At 40.4% G+C, this 18,071-nt stretch overlaps 5 protein-coding genes across 8 annotated transcripts; 4 read left to right on the plus strand and 1 right to left on the minus strand.

The window, feature by feature from the left end:
- LOC104786046 (potassium transporter 11) lies at window positions 22-3,458 on the plus strand. The gene is made up of 7 exons (XM_010511367.2): window positions 22-397; window positions 479-704; window positions 783-1,028; window positions 1,106-1,156; window positions 1,239-1,667; window positions 1,744-2,521; window positions 2,611-3,458. Exons 1-7 carry the CDS (start codon window positions 242-244, stop codon window positions 3,110-3,112), a joined length of 2,388 nt encoding a protein of 795 aa, XP_010509669.1. The 5' UTR covers window positions 22-241; the 3' UTR covers window positions 3,113-3,458.
- LOC104786045 (dual specificity protein kinase splB) lies at window positions 3,306-9,787 on the minus strand. Of its 3 annotated transcripts, XM_010511366.2 has the most exons (10): window positions 9,622-9,787; window positions 6,454-8,959; window positions 5,938-6,216; window positions 5,762-5,821; window positions 5,153-5,305; window positions 4,678-4,838; window positions 4,446-4,593; window positions 4,234-4,356; window positions 3,979-4,066; window positions 3,306-3,712 (listed from the first exon to the last, which is right to left on the minus strand). In XM_010511366.2, the coding sequence occupies exons 2-10, from the start codon at window positions 8,800-8,802 to the stop codon at window positions 3,513-3,515; spliced, it is 3,561 nt and encodes a 1,186-aa protein (XP_010509668.1). In that variant the 5' UTR covers window positions 8,803-8,959; window positions 9,622-9,787; the 3' UTR covers window positions 3,306-3,512. The 3 variants fall into 3 exon arrangements, with proteins under 3 accessions (XP_010509668.1, XP_010509665.1, XP_010509666.1); XM_010511363.2 differs by having other exon boundaries at window positions 5,938-8,959; XM_010511364.2 differs by lacking the exon at window positions 9,622-9,787 and adding an exon at window positions 9,458-9,538 and having other exon boundaries at window positions 5,938-8,959.
- Window positions 10,180-13,301, plus strand: LOC104786048 (bifunctional purine biosynthesis protein PurH). Its single transcript, XM_010511370.2, has 12 exons — window positions 10,180-10,339; window positions 10,425-10,527; window positions 10,614-10,689; window positions 10,811-10,907; window positions 11,097-11,199; window positions 11,309-11,442; window positions 11,522-11,699; window positions 11,789-11,946; window positions 12,050-12,259; window positions 12,331-12,678; window positions 12,766-12,892; window positions 12,998-13,301. The coding sequence occupies exons 1-12, from the start codon at window positions 10,220-10,222 to the stop codon at window positions 13,147-13,149; spliced, it is 1,806 nt and encodes a 601-aa protein (XP_010509672.1). The 5' UTR covers window positions 10,180-10,219; the 3' UTR covers window positions 13,150-13,301.
- On the plus strand, window positions 13,350-15,364 carry LOC104786047 (urease accessory protein D-like). 2 transcript variants are annotated; one of them, XM_010511369.2, is made up of 8 exons: window positions 13,350-13,535; window positions 13,627-13,692; window positions 14,128-14,202; window positions 14,299-14,343; window positions 14,445-14,678; window positions 14,791-14,873; window positions 14,956-15,130; window positions 15,214-15,364. In XM_010511369.2, the coding sequence occupies exons 1-8, from the start codon at window positions 13,437-13,439 to the stop codon at window positions 15,328-15,330; spliced, it is 894 nt and encodes a 297-aa protein (XP_010509671.1). In that variant the 5' UTR covers window positions 13,350-13,436; the 3' UTR covers window positions 15,331-15,364. The 2 variants fall into 2 exon arrangements, with proteins under 2 accessions (XP_010509671.1, XP_019101313.1); XM_019245768.1 differs by lacking the exon at window positions 14,299-14,343.
- LOC104786050 (pentatricopeptide repeat-containing protein At2g35030, mitochondrial) lies at window positions 15,493-17,780 on the plus strand. The gene has a single exon (XM_010511372.2). The coding sequence runs from the start codon at window positions 15,554-15,556 to the stop codon at window positions 17,453-17,455; it is 1,902 nt and encodes a 633-aa protein (XP_010509674.1). The 5' UTR covers window positions 15,493-15,553; the 3' UTR covers window positions 17,456-17,780.

Consider the following 18,071-nt stretch of genomic DNA (forward strand, 5'->3'; position numbering starts at 1 on the left):
TTTTTTTTTTTTTTTTTTTTTTTTGACTGTTTTCTATATATTTTTGGTATAGTTTGCTCTTACGACATTCCTCTTTTGGGAACTTTTCTTTTTCTTCTTGAAAACTCTGTTTTTGTTTGTTAAATTTCCCATTGTTTTTTTTGAAGATTCGAAGCCAATTCAGGTTTTGGTTGTATCAAAGACCTGAGCTTTGAAAGGAGGAGGTTTTGTGATGTGTTAGAAACAGAAGAGTAGTATAAAAATGGCGGCAAGAGTAGAAGCAGCATCGATGGGTGGTGGTGTTGAGATTGATGAAGAAGAGAGTGATGAGAGAGGTAGCATGTGGGATTTGGACCAGAAGCTTGATCAATCTATGGATGAAGAAGCTGGTCGTCTTAGAAACATGTACCGAGAAAAGGTATCATTTCTTATATTATTACAGATTCATTCCTACTGGATCCATTAATTATTATTACACTTTGTAACATTATATTTGCAGAAATTCTCGGCGCTTCTGCTTCTGCAGCTTTCGTTTCAGAGCCTTGGTGTTGTATATGGAGATTTAGGGACTTCTCCTCTCTATGTTTTCTACAATACATTTCCTCATGGGATCAAAGATCCTGAAGATATCATTGGAGCTTTATCTCTCATCATTTACTCCCTCACACTCATCCCTCTTCTCAAATACGTTTTCGTTGTTTGTAAAGCTAATGATAATGGTCAAGGTACCAATTCACAAGCTTCTCCTTTCTTTTGGGAGTTTCCTTTTTGTTGCTGTTACTGACTTGATTGTTGTTTTGTAGGTGGGACGTTTGCTCTGTATTCATTACTCTGTAGACATGCCAAAGTGAAAACAATTCAGAACCAACACCGTACTGATGAAGAGCTTACTACTTACAGCCGCACTACGTTTCATGAGCATTCCTTTGCTGCCAAAACCAAAAGGTGGTTAGAAAAGCATACATCTAGAAAAACAGCTCTTCTTGGTTTAGTTCTTGTTGGTACCTGTATGGTCATCGGCGACGGAATCCTTACTCCCGCCATTTCCGGTATGACACCTCCATTGTTTGTTTTCCTTTTACCTTTTACAATAAAGTCATTTGGTAAATTTTAAATCTTTTTGCAGTTCTATCAGCTGCTGGTGGGCTAAGAGTAAACCTTCCTCACATAAGCAATGGTATTAGCATTTTTGCAGGCGTTCAACTTCATCTTGAAACGTCTATAGTACTCATAAGTGTATGTGGTTGTTATTTTTACAGGTGTTGTTGTTTTTGTTGCTGTTGTGATACTAGTCAGCTTGTTTAGTGTACAGCATTATGGAACAGACCGTGTTGGTTGGCTTTTTGCGCCTATTGTTTTCCTCTGGTTCCTCTCTATTGCAAGTATCGGTATCTACAATATCTGGAAACACGACACTAGCGTCTTGAAAGCTTTCTCCCCTGTTTATATATACCGTTATTTTAAAAGAGGTGGTCGGGATCGCTGGACCTCTCTTGGTGGCATTATGCTTAGTATAACAGGAATCGAAGCACTCTTCGCTGATCTATCGCATTTTCCGGTCTCAGCTGTGCAAATAGCTTTTACTGTAATCGTGTTTCCTTGCCTTCTTTTGGCTTATAGTGGACAAGCTGCCTACATCAGGAGGCATCCTGATCATGTGGCTGATGCTTTTTACCGTTCCATTCCAGGTTTCTTCTTCGATTCTTTCAGTTCTGTAGAGAAAATGTTAAGATCATTTTAAGTAAAATTATATGTTCTTTGCAGGAAGTGTATATTGGCCAATGTTCATTATTGCAACGGCTGCAGCGATTGTGGCGAGCCAAGCAACAATATCGGCTACGTTTTCCTTAGTGAAGCAAGCTCTAGCCCACGGGTGTTTTCCAAGAGTGAAAGTGGTGCATACTTCTCGCAAGTTCCTCGGTCAGATTTACGTTCCTGACATAAACTGGATCCTAATGATCCTTTGCATTGCTGTCACTGCTGGTTTCAAGAACCAGAGTCAGATAGGAAACGCTTACGGGACCGCGGTTGTGATTGTCATGCTCGTGACAACACTTCTTATGACTCTGATCATGATCCTCGTGTGGCGTTGCCATTGGGTTCTAGTTCTCATATTCACCATCCTCTCGCTCGTCGTGGAGTGCACTTACTTCTCGGCCATGCTTTTCAAGATTGACCAAGGTGGTTGGGTTCCGCTTGTGATAGCTGCAGCTTTTCTCCTCATCATGTCGGTATGGCACTATGGAACTTTGAAGAGGTATGAGTTTGAAATGCACAGTAAAGTCTCTATGGCTTGGATCGTCGGACTTGGTCCTAGTCTTGGACTTGTTCGGGTCCCCGGGGTTGGTCTCGTTTACACGGAGCTAGCCAGTGGAGTCCCTCACATTTTCTCTCATTTTATTACAAATCTACCGGCCATTCATTCCGTTGTGGTGTTCGTATGCGTCAAGAACCTCCCTGTTTACACCGTCCCTGAGGAAGAGCGGTTCCTTGTTAAAAGGATTGGTCCCAAAAACTTTCACATGTTCCGTTGTGTTGCAAGGTAACCATCTGAAACAGTGTTTATCCAAAAACCTGACTGAACACTCTTGTATTAGCTATTATAGATTTCGTCGTCCATTGTGTTAACAGGTACGGATACAGAGATTTGCACAAGAAGGATGATGACTTTGAGAAACGACTCTTTGAGAGCCTCTTCTTGTACGTCCGCCTTGAATCGATGATGGAAGGAGGCTGTTCGGACTCCGATGAGTACAGCATCTGCGGAAGCCAGCAACAGCTTAAAGACACGCTTGGGAACGGAAACGAGAACGAGAATCTTGCAACGTTTGATACATTTGACTCGATAGAGTCGATAACGCCAGTGAAACGGGTGAGCCACACGGTGACAGCGTCGAGCCAGATGAGCGGTGGAGTAGACGAGCTGGAGTTTATAAATAGGTGCCGTGATGCGGGAGTAGTGCACATTATGGGGAACACGGTGGTTCGAGCCAGGAGAGAAGCCAGGTTCTACAAGAAGATAGCCATTGACTATGTGTATGCGTTTCTAAGGAAGATTTGTAGAGAACATAGTGCTATCTACAATGTTCCTCAGGAGAGTCTTTTGAATGTTGGTCAGATTTTCTATGTATAATGATATACTGTATGTATATTCATGCGTTTTTAATACTCTGCTTGTATGTAATGTTTATGATGTTGTATAGTTATACCAAAATTTTGGTGCATGAGATGAAATATACCAACTCGTTATGCATATAAAATTGATATTTTTATTATTGAAAGAAAAAGACTCCGAGTACAGAGAAAGAGTCAAAGTCCCAAAGACCTTGTACCAAAACCAATTTACTTACACTCAAAAATATTAAAAATGGCTATACAATATGTGCTTTTTAGGGTTTCTTGTACAAATCAACACAATCGTTTCTCACCTTGAAACTGTAGCATTCAAATCCGAAAGAAGCAGCAAAGGATATTTTATACACAAACCATTTTTTTTTTTTACGAATAAGTACCAGCAACGATAAATTGACAGATTACTTGTGAATTTGGTGGTTGACGGCGTGTGGTTTTGTGTGGACCGCAGAGGAGGACATGGTGCGGAGACGTCTGGCTATTTCCGGGAAGGCAGGTCGAACAAATGGGTCAGGAGCCCAACACTGCTCCATCAGCATTCTCCACTCCGGGTCACAATAGTTTGGCACGGTTGGTCTCAATGTATTGTTCACTATGCCTCCTACGATTTTTTATTCACACAAGTAACAAATGAGCAAGAGATTCAGACTACCGAAACAGTTAAGCTTGATATTCATCAATGCAAATAGGAATGTTACGGCGGGTTAGCCCACCGACTCAGCTCTAGAAAGTATGCCCACATAGATTCAAAACCAGGGCCAGGTTCAAATTTTAAAACTATTGCCAAGACAGACAAACCTACTTGTACACAACCTTGTTGGTAAGAAAGGAATCTGAGAGCGAATGAGAAAAGAGAGAGTAACTTACCGATTATTGCCCCATAATGCATATTGGCGTAGGGTTCCTCACCGGTAAGAATTTCCCACAAGACAATTCCAAAAGAGAACACATCAACCTGTGCGACATGAAGTATCCATGGCGAAACATTAATTGCAGGATCTTTCAAAGGGCATGAAAACTAAACAAATACAAAAACCGATACTCTCTGTTTCTCATCTACCAACAAGTAATTTGAGAGCTTTGGAATTCATTCATTTGCAGAAGGATGTTATGGACTCGTACCTTTTCAGAAACTTTGCTGCTGCTGCCACTAAGTAGCTCCGGAGCCATCCAAGGGAGGGTTCCCCTTACGCCGCCAGTGACCAAAGTGTTTCTCTTTATCTTTGACAGACCAAAATCACCGACCTGCATAAAGCATCATATCTTTGTTACTTAAACAAAACAAAATGAAAATGGTTGCATCATTCTGTTCTCAAACTGTCCTAGAAAGTCACCTTGCATATGGGACGGGCGGGATCTTTTAAGTTGACAAGCAAGTTATCACACTTCAAATCGAAATGCACTATGCTCTTTGAGTGCAAATATTCCATTCCAAAAGCTGCATCCATTGCAATGATAAGGCGCTTACGTCGATCAAGGTGCCTGTATTCGCCAAATTTGAATTGATATAAAGCTAGATATATCTTGAGGAAGCAAGGATTACGACAAGCTGTAATAAACAATTACCTGTTGCTGAGCAAAACATGCCTAAGCGATCCATTGACCATGTACTCTGTCACTGTAGCTAAAGTTCCTCCTGGTCCATCTTTCACTACGCCGTAAAATGCCATAACATTTGGATGGTGAAGCTTTGAAAGAATTTCAGCTTCATGCCAGAACTCGGAGGTCTGAAAATTTCAATCAGTGGATGGTGAAACTGAAAACCAATTAAACTAATGCAACTTTTGTGAAGGAAAAATCAAATACGATTCTATAGGGAATGCCAACTTCTTGCTCATAACAAGCATCTAAAAACCGCTTCAGGCAATAGAAAAATGGACAATGAAAAGCTCGGTTTTGGGTTGAGATAGTGGTAGTGTCTTCTAGCAGTACTCTAGTTACCCTAAAGCATTCACTTACTTAAATTTGGGAGAACCAGTCAGTGATCAATGTACTTATATAAATCTAAAGAACGCTCAACTTATTAAGAAAGAAAGCTCACCAATCTCTCTTGTTCAGATGAACGACCAATAAAACAGCTCCTCTTTATTCGCTTAATAGCAACATCTGTACCCCTCCATTTTCCATGATAAACAGTTCCAAAGGTACCAGAACCTAATTCCTTCAGTTCTTCTAAGTCGTCATTTTTAATGACCTGAAACAGAAAACAAAATAGATAACAATCGTTTCATTTTTTCTCCATCAATGAGAAACCCAGGAGCAAGATTAAAAAAAGATTTATAAACTTCCAATGATTTCACCTGCCAATGGGGCTACATGATGCCTATTCTATATAATTCCTTTAAACAAGAGCAGGCAAATACCATAAACAGAAAAGACAGCTTAAAGGTTGCATTAGAAAGTCATAACTTGATTGACAGAATATAAAAGTCCTTCTGGTACTTAGGGTCTGTAATGCTAAAGAGTAATACTTCGTTGTACGAAAGCCATCTTTTAAAATAAACCAGAACAATTAACCAGGCCCTTTGTTGTGATGCTGTTCACTTCACTAATGGTGGTTGTTCAAACATTACATAGTATCTGATTAAATAGAGAGGTGCAAACGCAACAGCTTGTAAACATGTTAAGCCATACGCTGAAAAATGCATACCTGCAGAGACCTCATGCCACTATCCGCAACCATAAAGTCAATGAGAGGAACTCCAGTATTCTGCATATCCAAATTCAAATTTATAGGAATTAGTAAATTATCAGTTGAGACAGGTGTTTTCTAGTAGCTAAACTTGCTTAGGTTTTCCATATTTAGGTTGAATATGATAAGCTTACCAAAGTTGTATCTATGCTTTCAGCACCTTTGATCTGTGACTGACTGTAATCTGCATGTGTGTCTACTGTGTTCAAATCTGCTATGGTAGTGGTAGACACATCCGGCTGGATATTTCCATCAAAGTGGATTTGTGAATTTATCTGACTTGAAGCAACTTTCTCAGACTGCAATGGTGGGTAGCTATAATCAATAGGAACTCCGTTGGTGTTAGTCAGGGAACTGGGAAATCCAGGGTGGTCCTGATCCATAAGGGATAGATCCTTCCTCTCAAACTCATCCTGCGCCAAATTTCGAAAGTACGACCAAGTTTTAGGGTCATTATTCTGAATATTTAAACTCACACCAGCCCCATCGGCATGCAATGGCCCTAATTCAGGGAAATTCACAGACTCTTCCGCTTTCAAAATATCAGCAAGAAATTCACGAGGAAACCTATCATTTATATCAACAACTATATCCCCCTTCTCAATGTGTCCTCGTGGAACAGCCTTTACTGAAGTCTTTGTCTGACTTACATGCTCCGAGGCGTTAGGCTCCAAGTTTCTCTTTTCAGACTGTGCCATACTACCCTCGGCTGTCCAGATGCTTTCAGGAGCTGATCTTACTGGTGCGGTAGAATGTACATTCTGGGACTCCATATTTGCTTCATGAGAAGTTTCTGATGATTCGCTGATAGGTAGGAATGCATCTGAAGTGTTGTGAGCCATTACAAATTGAGAAGCAAGGGAATCATCAGATTTAGACAAACGGTTAGTTTCTGCTGGATCTCGGAGAGTGCGCTCAGAATGAAAAACTCTCGGATGAATCACAGGCTGATCGACATTGCTCAAATTAGATGAATTACCATCTGAAGTCCCATGTCCAGATGCTGAGAGTCCTCCAGGCAGACAAAATGGATTGTCCTGATTATTTGTCATGCTTTCACTTGCTGTAGCTAAAGCACCCGCTTTCGGAACATAATCCTGGGATGTTCTAAGATTTTTTTCTGGATAAACAAAGGATTTTGGATCTGGTGTTGAATTGGATGATTTCATGGAAACAGGAGCTTCTTCCTTGAGGGCGAGATCTGGGACCTTAGAATCAGTAGATACAGAGGAAACGGAATACTCATTGACCCTTGTGGTTTGTCCTTTCTTCATCTTTGGCTCCTTTGCTGACAGATTGTTCTCAACATGGTCCTGGGATTTTCTAAGACTTTTTTCTGGAAGAGCTGAAGAACTTATATCTGGTGTTGAACTGGATGTTTGTGTGGCAATTGGAGCTTCTTCCTTTACGAGGTGGTCTGGGACTATCAAATCATCAGGCATAGAAGAAACAGAATACTCACTGACCCTTGGGGTTGAGGATTCTCTCTTCATCTTTGGCTCCTTTGCCGAAAGATTGCTCTCATCAGTAGATACATTAGCAGGATCATTTACCTTCTGAAATGAATCATCTCTTCTCATCTTAGCCTCTTTTGATGAAGCTTCTGGTTCTGGGTCTTGTACATGAAAGATCTGCTCCTCACGCGAAACTCCTTGCTCAGGCTTTTGTGCATAGTGAGGCCCCACAGGTGTTTCAGGATTCACAGAATAAGGGATATAATGTGGTTGTGGTTGAACATGCAAAGGAGCAGACCCCTTCTCATCTATATAGCCACTGCTTGCCATGTGAGCTGATGTGTAAACTTGGTGGTTACCAAGTCCGGTGAAGTGCAATTGCTGTCCTAGATAAGGCTGTGGAAATGGCTCATTTCCAGTAGACAAACCTGTTACAAGTTGAGAAGCTTGGCTCGCTGATAAAGATTCATTACCTGGCAAAGGAGCAACCGAAGCTACTGCTGGTTCTGTGGTAGCCCGATTGATCTTCCTATCAAAATTCCCTTGCAGTAGTTCATCCAAATTGTTCCCGGGAGCACTTATTCCAAGGGAACCTTTTCGTGAACTTAGATCCATCCCATTGACAGCGACAACATACTGAACCTCAGAATCACCGTCTGCATGTTCTATAACGAACTGAGCCTCCTCTATATCACTGCTTGAAAACAAGAACATCCTCGGCTTCTCAGATCCTCCATTACCAAACACAATACATTCCTCCATCATGTTTTGTAAATCCTCATCAGAAGATACAGAGACCAAGGCATCGAGATCCTCGCCTGGCAGCTGATATTTTATGGTACGTGCTTCAGGGAACATTTCTTTCATTTTCTGCATGAGTTCTTGGAAAGAAATAGTCTTGCTAATACGTATGATACGCGTTTCGCCACCTACATATCTAAGTTTCTGATCTCTGGGGCGAGGTATAATTTTACCACCAAAACTACACAAGAACTTCGCCTGGTTCAGAGAGCTATCAGAAGCTCTAGAAGAAATCAAACTAGGACGCCTTTGACCAGTATCATTTCTCGAAGAGATAACTGGGGCAGACTGGACCAGCTCATGGTAGGTCTTATCTTCAATTCTAGAAGGAGGTTTCCTCTCTTGCTCAAAGGCTTGACGTTTTTCTTCTGTGGATTTAGAGCCACTCTCTGCCATGGGATGAACCATTCCCATGGCAGTTAAGTTAACAGGAACAGGCATACCACTGGGGTCACCATACACATTAGGGATGAATTGCGGTTTCATAACTACCCTATCTCTCATAAACTCAAAAGCAAATTCTTCACCCGTCTGTATTGAGTAGTTTAGCACTGGCCGAGCAGGGATCGAAGTACCACCATAATCTGGAGGTCGTACATTGGTGTTAAAATTAGTTGAAGAATCGTGAGGAAACCGTTGATTCATGGACCCAAGGCCCTCATCTCTAGGGTCAGGGGCAGTATACCGAACGTTTTCATAACCTTTAGCTTGATCCATGTTTTCTTTGTCAAGTTGTCTATCCATCTAGTTCATCAGCTCCCTCAGAGACGCTTGGAGGCGACAGATCATGATCAAAGCCCAAGTCAAATCTTTGCATAAGCATCATTCGTAAGTATCAAACGTTTTTTGGCTGCAGAACAAGACCTTCTAACATGAAAAACTCAAACTCTCATTGAGGTGCCTGAAATTCAGAGAAAAGAGTAATTTTACTAAAGCATCAAACATAATCAGGCAAACCTTAGGACTGGAAACAAAATATACTATATAAGGAACAATTTGGGTATACAAAACCAGTAAAACTCCCTACTCTAGCAGAGGACAGGTCATCTTGGCAAATCTGACTGTGGATACTTCTAAACCATGAAATTAGCTACAGATATAAACTGATCAACTGAAAAGAGTGAACTCAACCTACATCTACAATAAACTAACACGAGTCGAGCTGAAATCTGAAATCGATCAGCTTCACCAAACTAATAGCAAACCCATTGTATCTCCGACACACAGAAAAATGAAAAATCAACGGATCAACCAATAGAACTAAAACCAAAATCAAAATCAAGTCCACGGACTCACACTGCCGTACAATTCCAAACCTCAAACGAAAAAAAAAAAAAAACCGATCAAGCATAAGAGAACCACTGAAACTCTAAATAAAGCAAGATCTGAGTATCAATACCCAAAATTCAAGCGGAAACACATCGGATCCAGAGAATTCTCGACAACAGAAGATCAAAATTCAGAAAAAAAAAAAAAAAGAAGAAGAAGCAGAAACCTAAAGGAAGGCTGCTGAGTAAGCAAAAGAAGTAGAGCAAAAGAAATGGTATCACAAGAAGAACATACAGTGAGAGGCGGCACGAGAGAGAGAGACTGTGAGGTTTGACGATCGATGAGTAGAAGAAAGAAAGAAGACAAGTCCTTCCTCCTCCTTAGTCCTTAATCTCTCTTCTTCTTCTTTTTTGGACATTCCACAAAAAAAAAATTATATTCTCCTCCTCTCTGAAATAAAAAAAATCAAACTATGCGTTATACGCCAATTATATAATTACTATCTCGTACATTATTTTATTCACATGTAAATTTACTATTATATAAAAATCGTAGAAAAGCTTATGTCATCATCTCCATAGATATTTTTATTTACCAGTTTTTATTTTTTACTTATCGGTTTAACACTTTTTTTAACTATAAAAATTTTAATAAAGGTTTTGCAAAAAATATTCCAGGTGGAAATATAGTACAGGGTGTAATCTAACTGTCAAGGCCATAAATAATAAATACATAATTCCACCTGACGCCAATAATATTTTTTTATATATTTTTCCATTTTTTATTTTATTTCCAAAAATTAGCCGCAAATTTGCAAAAACCTAAAACAGAGCTCTCAAAACACTTTACACACACACACACGCACACTGTTTTGAAACAAAACCAAACTACTATGCTCAGTTCCGCCGCCACCGCCACCGCCACCGTTGCCTCCGTGAGTGCTCGCTCCGGCGATATTCTCTGCGGTTATTTTCGTAGAAAAACCGTCGCGCCTTTTCGGTTTGCCCAACCCGTGAGTTCTCTCCTCTCGTGTCTTTTGTTTTCACGTTCTGCTTAACTTTTTTTTTAATGTTTAAGTGGGATTTTTCATTGAGCAGGTCTATTGTACATCGCTGCGTCCGAGTCTCGTTGCAGTTCGAGCTATGGCGGAGTCTCAGACAACAGCTCAGAGGAATCAGCCGCACTCCTCTGGCTCCTCTGGTTTACAATTTTTTTCTCTTTTGCTGCAATTTTCAAATTCCAGGGATTGATTTTGATTATGTTTTGTGTGTTTTAATATGAATCAGGAAAGAAGCAAGCTTTGATATCTTTATCTGACAAGAGTGACTTGGCTTCTCTTGGCAATGGTCTTCAAGACTTGGGGTATGTCTTCTTTACAATTCTCTTACTTACAACTATATACAAGTTTCAATTTTTCTTTTTCGATACAAATTTCAATTTATGGGTTTAATTGGTTCTCTTTTTTCATATGTTATTTGCGTAGATACACTATTGTTTCTACTGGAGGAACTGCTTCTACTTTGGAGAATGCTGGAGTCTCTGTGACTAAAGTGGAGAAGCTTACTCACTTTCCAGAAATGGCAAGTTTGCTTTTTTCTCTTAAGCTCGGTGCTCTTGCTTTAGATTTGGTCTTCTATTTTAATTCTTTAAAGATTTCGATAAACATAAAAAGCTGGTGTCAAATTGTGTGACTTTTGGCAATGATTGTACCATTGTTTTGTTGAGTCTAGTATATTAAACTTGGCTTTCCTTTTTGTTTTCTCTTAAAGCTTGATGGCCGTGTGAAAACTTTGCACCCAAACATACACGGTGGTATCCTTGCTAGAAGAGATGTGGAACATCATATGGAAGCTCTTAATGAGCATGGGATTGGTGAGTTTTGACATTTAATTTACCCCTCTATGTTCTAAGGTTGTGTCATCTATAATAATGTCTCCTTCATACTAAACTTCACGTGTTGCTTTTTTGTATTCAATGACAGGTACATTTGATGTGGTGGTTGTCAATTTGTATCCATTCTATGACAAAGTTACTGCTCCAGGTGGGATCAGCTTTGAAGATGGGATTGAAAACATTGACATTGGTGGTCCTGCTATGATTAGAGCAGCTGCTAAGGTATATGCATATGAGACTTATATTCTTTACATTCATTTCATGATTATTAATGTACTTATTCTACTATTCTGTTCGACAGAACCACAAAGACGTTCTCATTGTTGTCGATTCAGACGATTATCAAGCTGTTTTAGAGTATCTCAAAGGAGGACAATGTGACCAACAATTCCGCAGAAAACTTGCGTGGAAGGCTTTTCAGCATGTTGCTGCATATGATTCTGCAGTTTCAGAATGGCTATGGAAGCAGACTGAAGGAAGTAAGTGGTTATTTTTTTATGTGATCCTCCTTACACTAGTTATGGAAATTGGCAACTTACATTGATTACTAATCCTGTTTTTTTCTTAGAAGAGAAGTTCCCTCCCAGCTTTACAGTTCCTCTTGAACTTAAGAGTTCTCTTCGTTACGGTGAAAACCCTCATCAAAAAGCTGCATTTTATGTTGATAAGAGCCTTGCTGAAGTGAACGCTGGTGGTATCGCAACTGCGATACAGCACCATGGAAAGGTAATATACTTTTACCCATCAGTTTTGTAAAAGTATATAGCAGCTGGCCATAGTTTTATACTGCCAATTATGTTTTGACTTTTCTATTTATTTCTGTGAGCAGGAAATGTCATACAACAACTATCTTGATGCTGACGCTGCGTGGAACTGTGTGTCGGAATTTGAAAACCCTACATGTGTAGTCGTGAAGCATACAAATCCTTGTGGTGTGGCCTCTCGTGATGATATTCTTGAGGCTTACCGGCTAGCTGTAAAAGCTGACCCAGTTAGTGCCTTTGGTGGCATTGTAGCTTTCAATGTTGAAGTTGACGAGGTAATCAATATTTAAAACTACTGTTGTCCCATAGATTTTTCAACTGTTTAGTGATCTGTATTTGTCTCTAGGTTCTTGCGAGGGAGCTCCGGGAGTTCAGGAGTCCAACAGATGGGGAAACTAGAATGTTTTATGAAATCGTGGTTGCTCCAAAGTATACTGCTAAAGGTCTTGAAGTCCTCAAAGGGAAATCAAAAACTTTGAGGATCCTTGAGGCTAAAAAGAATGACCAAGGGAAACTATCACTCAGACAGGTTGGTGGTGGCTGGTTGGCTCAGGACTCAGACGATAAAACTCCAGAAGACATCAGTTTCAAGTCTGTCTCAGAGAAAACTCCAACTGAAAGCGAACTTGCGGATGCCAAATTTGCCTGGCTTTGCGTTAAGCATGTCAAGAGCAATGCCATTGTGATAGCAAAGGTTTGGATTTTTTTTCTTCTCTCTGATTCCTTTTTCTTGTTTCTCGTTTCTATACTTTGTTTCTGATTCTTCGGTTTCTGGATCAAGAACAATTGTATGCTGGGGATGGGAAGTGGGCAGCCAAACAGAGTAGAGAGTCTGAGATTAGCTTTCAAGAAAGCTGGCGAGGAAGCCAAAGGAGCTGCCTTGGCCAGTGACGCATTCTTCCCATTCGGTATTTTTTCTTTTCCATTCTTCTGTCTGAAATGAATGACTCATCAACCAACAACTTTGTTGGCCGATCTGAATTGTGAAAATTCTTGTTGTGTGAATTGTGCAGCTTGGAAAGATGCGGTGGAAGAGGCGTGTGAGAAAGGAATAGGAGTGATAGCAGAACCTGGAGGCAGTATTAGAGACCAAGACGCCATTGATTGCTGCAAAAAGTATGGAGTCTCTCTGCTCTTCACCAACGTTAGACATTTCCGCCATTGACTGATGCAATCCTCCAGTTTTGCTCTTATAAACATATCCAAAAGATTCTGTAGAAGAGAGAACCCACCAAGCAAAACACAAAGAGTGGGAAATAATATTGTTGTAACTTTTTATTGCGTTCGACTTTGTGTATGATTAGAGCTGTTCCTAAATTTGACATTTTTACCCAAAATATCATATTTTTCTCAACAACACCCAGAAACTGATGAGATGTGTATATAAATATCCAACATTTCAACTCAAACTAGAACGAGAAAGTTCACGACTGTGGAGGAGAAAGCTCAGGGATGGCGACCGGGAAAGTGATGGTGGAGAAAGTAGGAGGAAGATCTACAGCTACGAGTTGCTTCTCTAAGTATCCTCTCAAGTTCTTACTTCCTACCAAGGTTTCTTTCTCTATCTCTCACTCTCCCTGTGGAGAATCTGTTTGAAAATTTCAATCTTTAATTTTTAAAATTCCCGACATTGAACTTTCAGGCAGCTCCTGCCGGAACTGACGTTGTCTGGATTTACAGCATCACCTATGGTGGCGGCATTGTTTCTGTATCTCCCTCTTCCTCCTTTTTCTATTTCTCTGTCTCGCTCTCTCTCTCTCTCTCTCTCTCTCTCTCTCTCTCTCTCTCTCTCTCTCTCTCTCTCTCTCTCTCTCTCTCTCTCTCTCTCTCTCTCTCTCTCTCTCTCTCTCTCTCTCTCTCTCTCTCTCTCTCTCTCTCTCTCTCTCTCTCTCTCTCTCTCTCTCTCTCTCTCTCTCTCTCTCTCTCTCTCTCTCTCTCTCTCTCTCTCTCTCTCTCTCTCTCTCTCTCTCTCTCTCTCTCTCTCTCTCTCTCTCTCTCTCTCTCTCTCTCTCTCTCTCTCTCTCTCTCTCTCTCTCTCTCTCTCTCTCTCTCTCTCTCTCTCTCTCTCTCTCTCTCTCTCTCTCTCTCTCTTTGTCCATCGATGGCTTGATTCATCGAACAAGTTTTTGTTCAAATTATGTAGGGAGATTCGATTTCATGTGAATTCACCATTGGTGATGGATGCACTGCAGTGATTACAACCCAGTCTTCTACTAAGGTTGACACAAATTAGGGATTTTTTCTCTCTTTGAAGTGAACACTAGTTTTATCCTACTTTGATTTTTCTTGACTTGGATCTTGTGATTTCATTCAGGTATACAAGGCAATAGGATCAAAGTGTTCTAAACAAATACTGGAAGTAATGTTTCTTTTGCTATTAATCATTTTGAGCTTTGTTAGGACCCTGTTCTTTGAATTCTTGTGTTCTTGATTGATCTTTGGGTTTGTTGTGTACAGTAGGCGAGAATCGGGAGTGAATCACTTTTGGTTGTGATTCCAGATCCAGTGACTTGCTTCTCCACTGCCCGGTACTATCAGAAACAGATCTTTAGATTGGTGTCAGACTCTAATCTTGTCCTTGTGGATTGGATCACTAGCGGGCGTCACGCAAATGGTGAAAAATGGGATTTCGAGTTTTATAAGAGCATCAACAATGTCTACCTCGAAGATGATTACCCTTTATTTCTTGACACAGTAATAATTACTAATCTCTTGTGCCCACTTTTAGATTTATAGACAATCTCTCTTACAGTGAGCGAGATTAGATCTACCTTTGGCTTTAGAGTAGTGGTTTTATTGACTGCAGGTACTGTTAGAGAAGAGGAGCATCCAAAGCATAGCCGAACGGATGCAAGACTATCACACCATCGCAATGGTCATACTCTTCGGGTATGCGACTGTCACGCACATTTTCTAGTCTGACATTACTCTCTGTATCTTTGCTAAAATGTGTTTTGACAATGAGTCAAAGGTCAAAGCTGAAGGAAATCCAAAAGCAAGTCCAAGAAAATGTGAAGAAGATGATGTCTGAACAACTACAGATCTCGTATGGAGGACGTTCTAGGAGACAAAACTCTGTGTCAAGCTCTCCTAACCGCTTCATGAAGCCAGAGTTTATAGCTTCCTGTAGCACTTTCGGCCATGAGGTAAATAATAATATCAGTAAACTTTTAATTGAAGAGATCAAATCCGCATAAATGACTAATCAAAGTTAGTGTGAATTTTGTAGGGAAAGGGAGTTGTGATTCGAATAGCTTCTGATTCTACAGAGTCAGTCTACAATTTCTTGAGACAACAATTGGCTGTGCTTCAACCACTTCTTGGTCAAGCTCCTTATGCTTGTTGACTCTCTTCTCTTCTTTTTTTTTTTGTAACTCCACTCTATAGACGTCAAAGTATAATTTTTTTCCCAATTCACGAGTTCGATTCCCCAATTTGCAAACTTTCACATATATATATTTTTGTAAATATTTCATATGACCACAACGCAACAGACATAAAGACTCCTCTTTTTTCTCTATCGACCAAAACAAACAGTAAATAAGATCACTTTTACCATCTTCTAGCTGATGCAATCTCGCGCATTGTTGCGCCTTAGAAGCTACTACAGAAGATCATTTGTATTGCCCATATCAAACCATGAACGATCCGTGCAAGTATGTAATCTCGTTCGTTCGATTTGCTCTTCTTCTAGCCATAGAGGATATAGCTCGAATTCGCGTGTGCCACGACTCGAATGGCTGATTGGGGACCTTTGCAAAGAAGGTAGAATTGTAGAAGCACGGAAACTGTTCGATGAATTGCCTGAGAGAGATGCGGTCACATGGACTCATGTGATTACTGGGTATATTAAGTTAGGGAATATGAGAGAAGCTAGGGAATTGTTCGATAGGGTTGATTCTAGGAAAAATGTGGTGACTTGGACTGCCATGGTTAGTGGGTACTTGAGATCTAAGCAGCTTTTTGTAGCTGAGATGCTTTTCCATGAAATGCCTGAGAGAAATGTAGTTTCTTGGAATACTATGATTGATGGGTATGCTCAGGGCGGGAGAATTGAGAAAGCCCTGAAACTGTTCGATGAAATGCCTGAGAGAAACATTGTTTCCTGGAACACGATGATTAAAGCGCTGGTGCAACGTGGTAGGATAGATGAGGCGATGATTCTATTCGAAAAAATGCCTAAAAGGGATGTCATTTCATGGACTGCTGTGGTCGATGGTTTGGCAAAGAACGGTAAGGTAGATGAAGCGAGAAGGCTTTTTGATTGTATGCCTGAGAGAAATATCATTTCGTGGAATGCTATGATCACGGGTTACACACATAACAATAGGATAGATGAAGCTGACCAACTCTTTCAAGTGATGCCTGAGAGGGACTTTGCTTCATGGAATACGATGATCACAGGGTTTGTACGGAATGGGAAAGTTGACAGGGCATGTGTTTTATTTGACCAGATGCCTGAGAAGAATGTTATTTCTTGGACCACGATGATTACAGGATATGTTGAGAATAGAGAAAACGAAGAAGCGCTTAAAGTATTCTCAAAGATGTTAAGGGATGGTTGTGTTAAGCCTAACGTAGGAACTTATGTGAGCATTTTAAGTGCCTGTAGTGACTTGGCTGGACTTGTGGAGGGGCAGCAGATTCACCAGTTGATATCTAAGTCGGTTCACCAAAAGAACGAAGTTGTTACTTCAGCGCTTATTAACATGTATTCGAAATCCGGTGAACTGATTGCTGCTAGGAAATTGTTTGATAATGGACTGGTATGCGAACGGGATTTGATATCATGGAACAGTATGATTGCGGTTTATGCACACCACGGGCATGGGAAGGAAGCAATTGAAATGTATGATCAGATGCGGAAACATGGGTTCAAACCTAGTGAGGTTACCTATCTTAACTTGCTATTTGCTTGCAGTCACGCCGGACTGGTAGAGAAAGGTATGGAGTTCTTTAAGGAGCTTGTGAGAGACGAGTCACTTCCTCTGCGAGAAGACCACTATACGTGTCTCGTGGATCTCTGTGGTCGTGCTGGTAGACTGAAAGATGTTTTAAATTTCATCAACTGTGATGAGGCTAGGGTATCAAGATCGTTCTATGGAGCGCTCTTATCCGCTTGTAATAACCACAGTGAAGTGAATATTGCTAAGGAGGTGGTGAAGAAGGTATTGGAAACAGGGTCGGATGATGCTGGGACTTATGTATTGATGTCTAATATATATGCTGCGAGCGGGAAAAGGGAAGAAGCTGCAGAGATGAGAATGAAGATGAAGGAGAAAGGGTTGAAGAAACAGCCGGGTTGCAGTTGGATTAAGATCGGGAATCAGACGCATCTTTTTGTTGTTGGAGATAAGTCACATCCTCAGTTTGAAGCCTTGGATTCGATAGTATCCGATCTTGGCAACAAAATGAGGAAGAACAAGAACATGACTTCAGAAGCGGGAGAAGGTGAGTTCTTGGTTATTTGAATTCCTTCTGGATACCAGAGCGGTATTCAGGCTCTTGGTTTAAGATTGGTGAACCAAAATAACCGATTTAGCCAAGCCATTTTGGTGTTGGCTAAACAATTCAACTGCCCGAAGTATCAAGACGATAAGGAAATGATATGACACAGCTTGCAGGATATTTTCTGTTTGTAGTTGAAGATGCAACTTATAGATTACCATTTTTTGGTCTGATTCGATCATGTAACATTTAAACCAGTTAGTACTGAATACTCCTTGTTCTTCGTTCTATACTCCCTGTTTCACAAAGAGTGTCATTCTGACACATTTCACATAAATTAAGAAAAGTGTGAATTATACATGTTTGCCCCTATTTAATTAGTGATTAATGGTTTAAATTCAATGGAAAGAGCTTTGGATTTAAGGGTAAAAAAGAATATGTAGCATTAAAAAGCACATTGGAAATGTAGAATGACACTCTTTGTGTTGTAGAATGACACTCTTTGTGAAAATTTTCTCCAAAATGACACTCTTTGTGAAACAGAGGGAGTAAGAAAGTTTGGTGGGTCAATTTTTGTTAATGATGCATTTCCTGCCAAATTCGAGACATGGTGATAGATTACTCTGACAAAAATTTTGT

This window comes from Camelina sativa, chromosome 5, assembly GCF_000633955.1.
Source record: "Camelina sativa cultivar DH55 chromosome 5, Cs, whole genome shotgun sequence".
Lineage (NCBI taxonomy): Eukaryota > Viridiplantae > Streptophyta > Magnoliopsida > Brassicales > Brassicaceae > Camelina > Camelina sativa.

Bases quoted from the DNA above. Each gene is read 5' to 3' on its own strand.
- LOC104786046 (XM_010511367.2), top strand. From the start codon at position 242: ATGGCGGCAAGAGTAGAAGCAGCATCGATGGGTGGTGGTGTTGAGATT. The intron at 1,668-1,743 runs GTTTCTTCTTCG...TGTTCTTTGCAG, and splicing joins TTTTTACCGTTCCATTCCAG to GAAGTGTATATTGGCCAATG. The intron at 2,522-2,610 runs GTAACCATCTGA...TTGTGTTAACAG, and splicing joins ATGTTCCGTTGTGTTGCAAG to GTACGGATACAGAGATTTGC.
- LOC104786045 (XM_010511363.2), bottom strand. From the start codon at position 8,802: ATGGATAGACAACTTGACAAAGAAAACATGGATCAAGCTAAAGGTTAT. The intron at 4,594-4,677 runs GTAATTGTTTAT...TGGCGAATACAG, and splicing joins CATGTTTTGCTCAGCAACAG to GCACCTTGATCGACGTAAGC. The intron at 4,067-4,233 runs GTACGAGTCCAT...CATGTCGCACAG, and splicing joins GCAGCAAAGTTTCTGAAAAG to GTTGATGTGTTCTCTTTTGG.
- LOC104786048 (XM_010511370.2), top strand. From the start codon at position 10,220: ATGCTCAGTTCCGCCGCCACCGCCACCGCCACCGTTGCCTCCGTGAGT. The intron at 11,443-11,521 runs GTATATGCATAT...TCTGTTCGACAG, and splicing joins TGATTAGAGCAGCTGCTAAG to AACCACAAAGACGTTCTCAT. The intron at 12,260-12,330 runs GTAATCAATATT...ATTTGTCTCTAG, and splicing joins TCAATGTTGAAGTTGACGAG to GTTCTTGCGAGGGAGCTCCG.
- LOC104786047 (XM_010511369.2), top strand. From the start codon at position 13,437: ATGGCGACCGGGAAAGTGATGGTGGAGAAAGTAGGAGGAAGATCTACA. The intron at 13,693-14,127 runs GTATCTCCCTCT...CAAATTATGTAG, and splicing joins ATGGTGGCGGCATTGTTTCT to GGAGATTCGATTTCATGTGA. The intron at 14,874-14,955 runs GTATGCGACTGT...AATGAGTCAAAG, and splicing joins GCAATGGTCATACTCTTCGG to GTCAAAGCTGAAGGAAATCC.
- LOC104786050 (XM_010511372.2), top strand. From the start codon at position 15,554: ATGCAATCTCGCGCATTGTTGCGCCTTAGAAGCTACTACAGAAGATCA.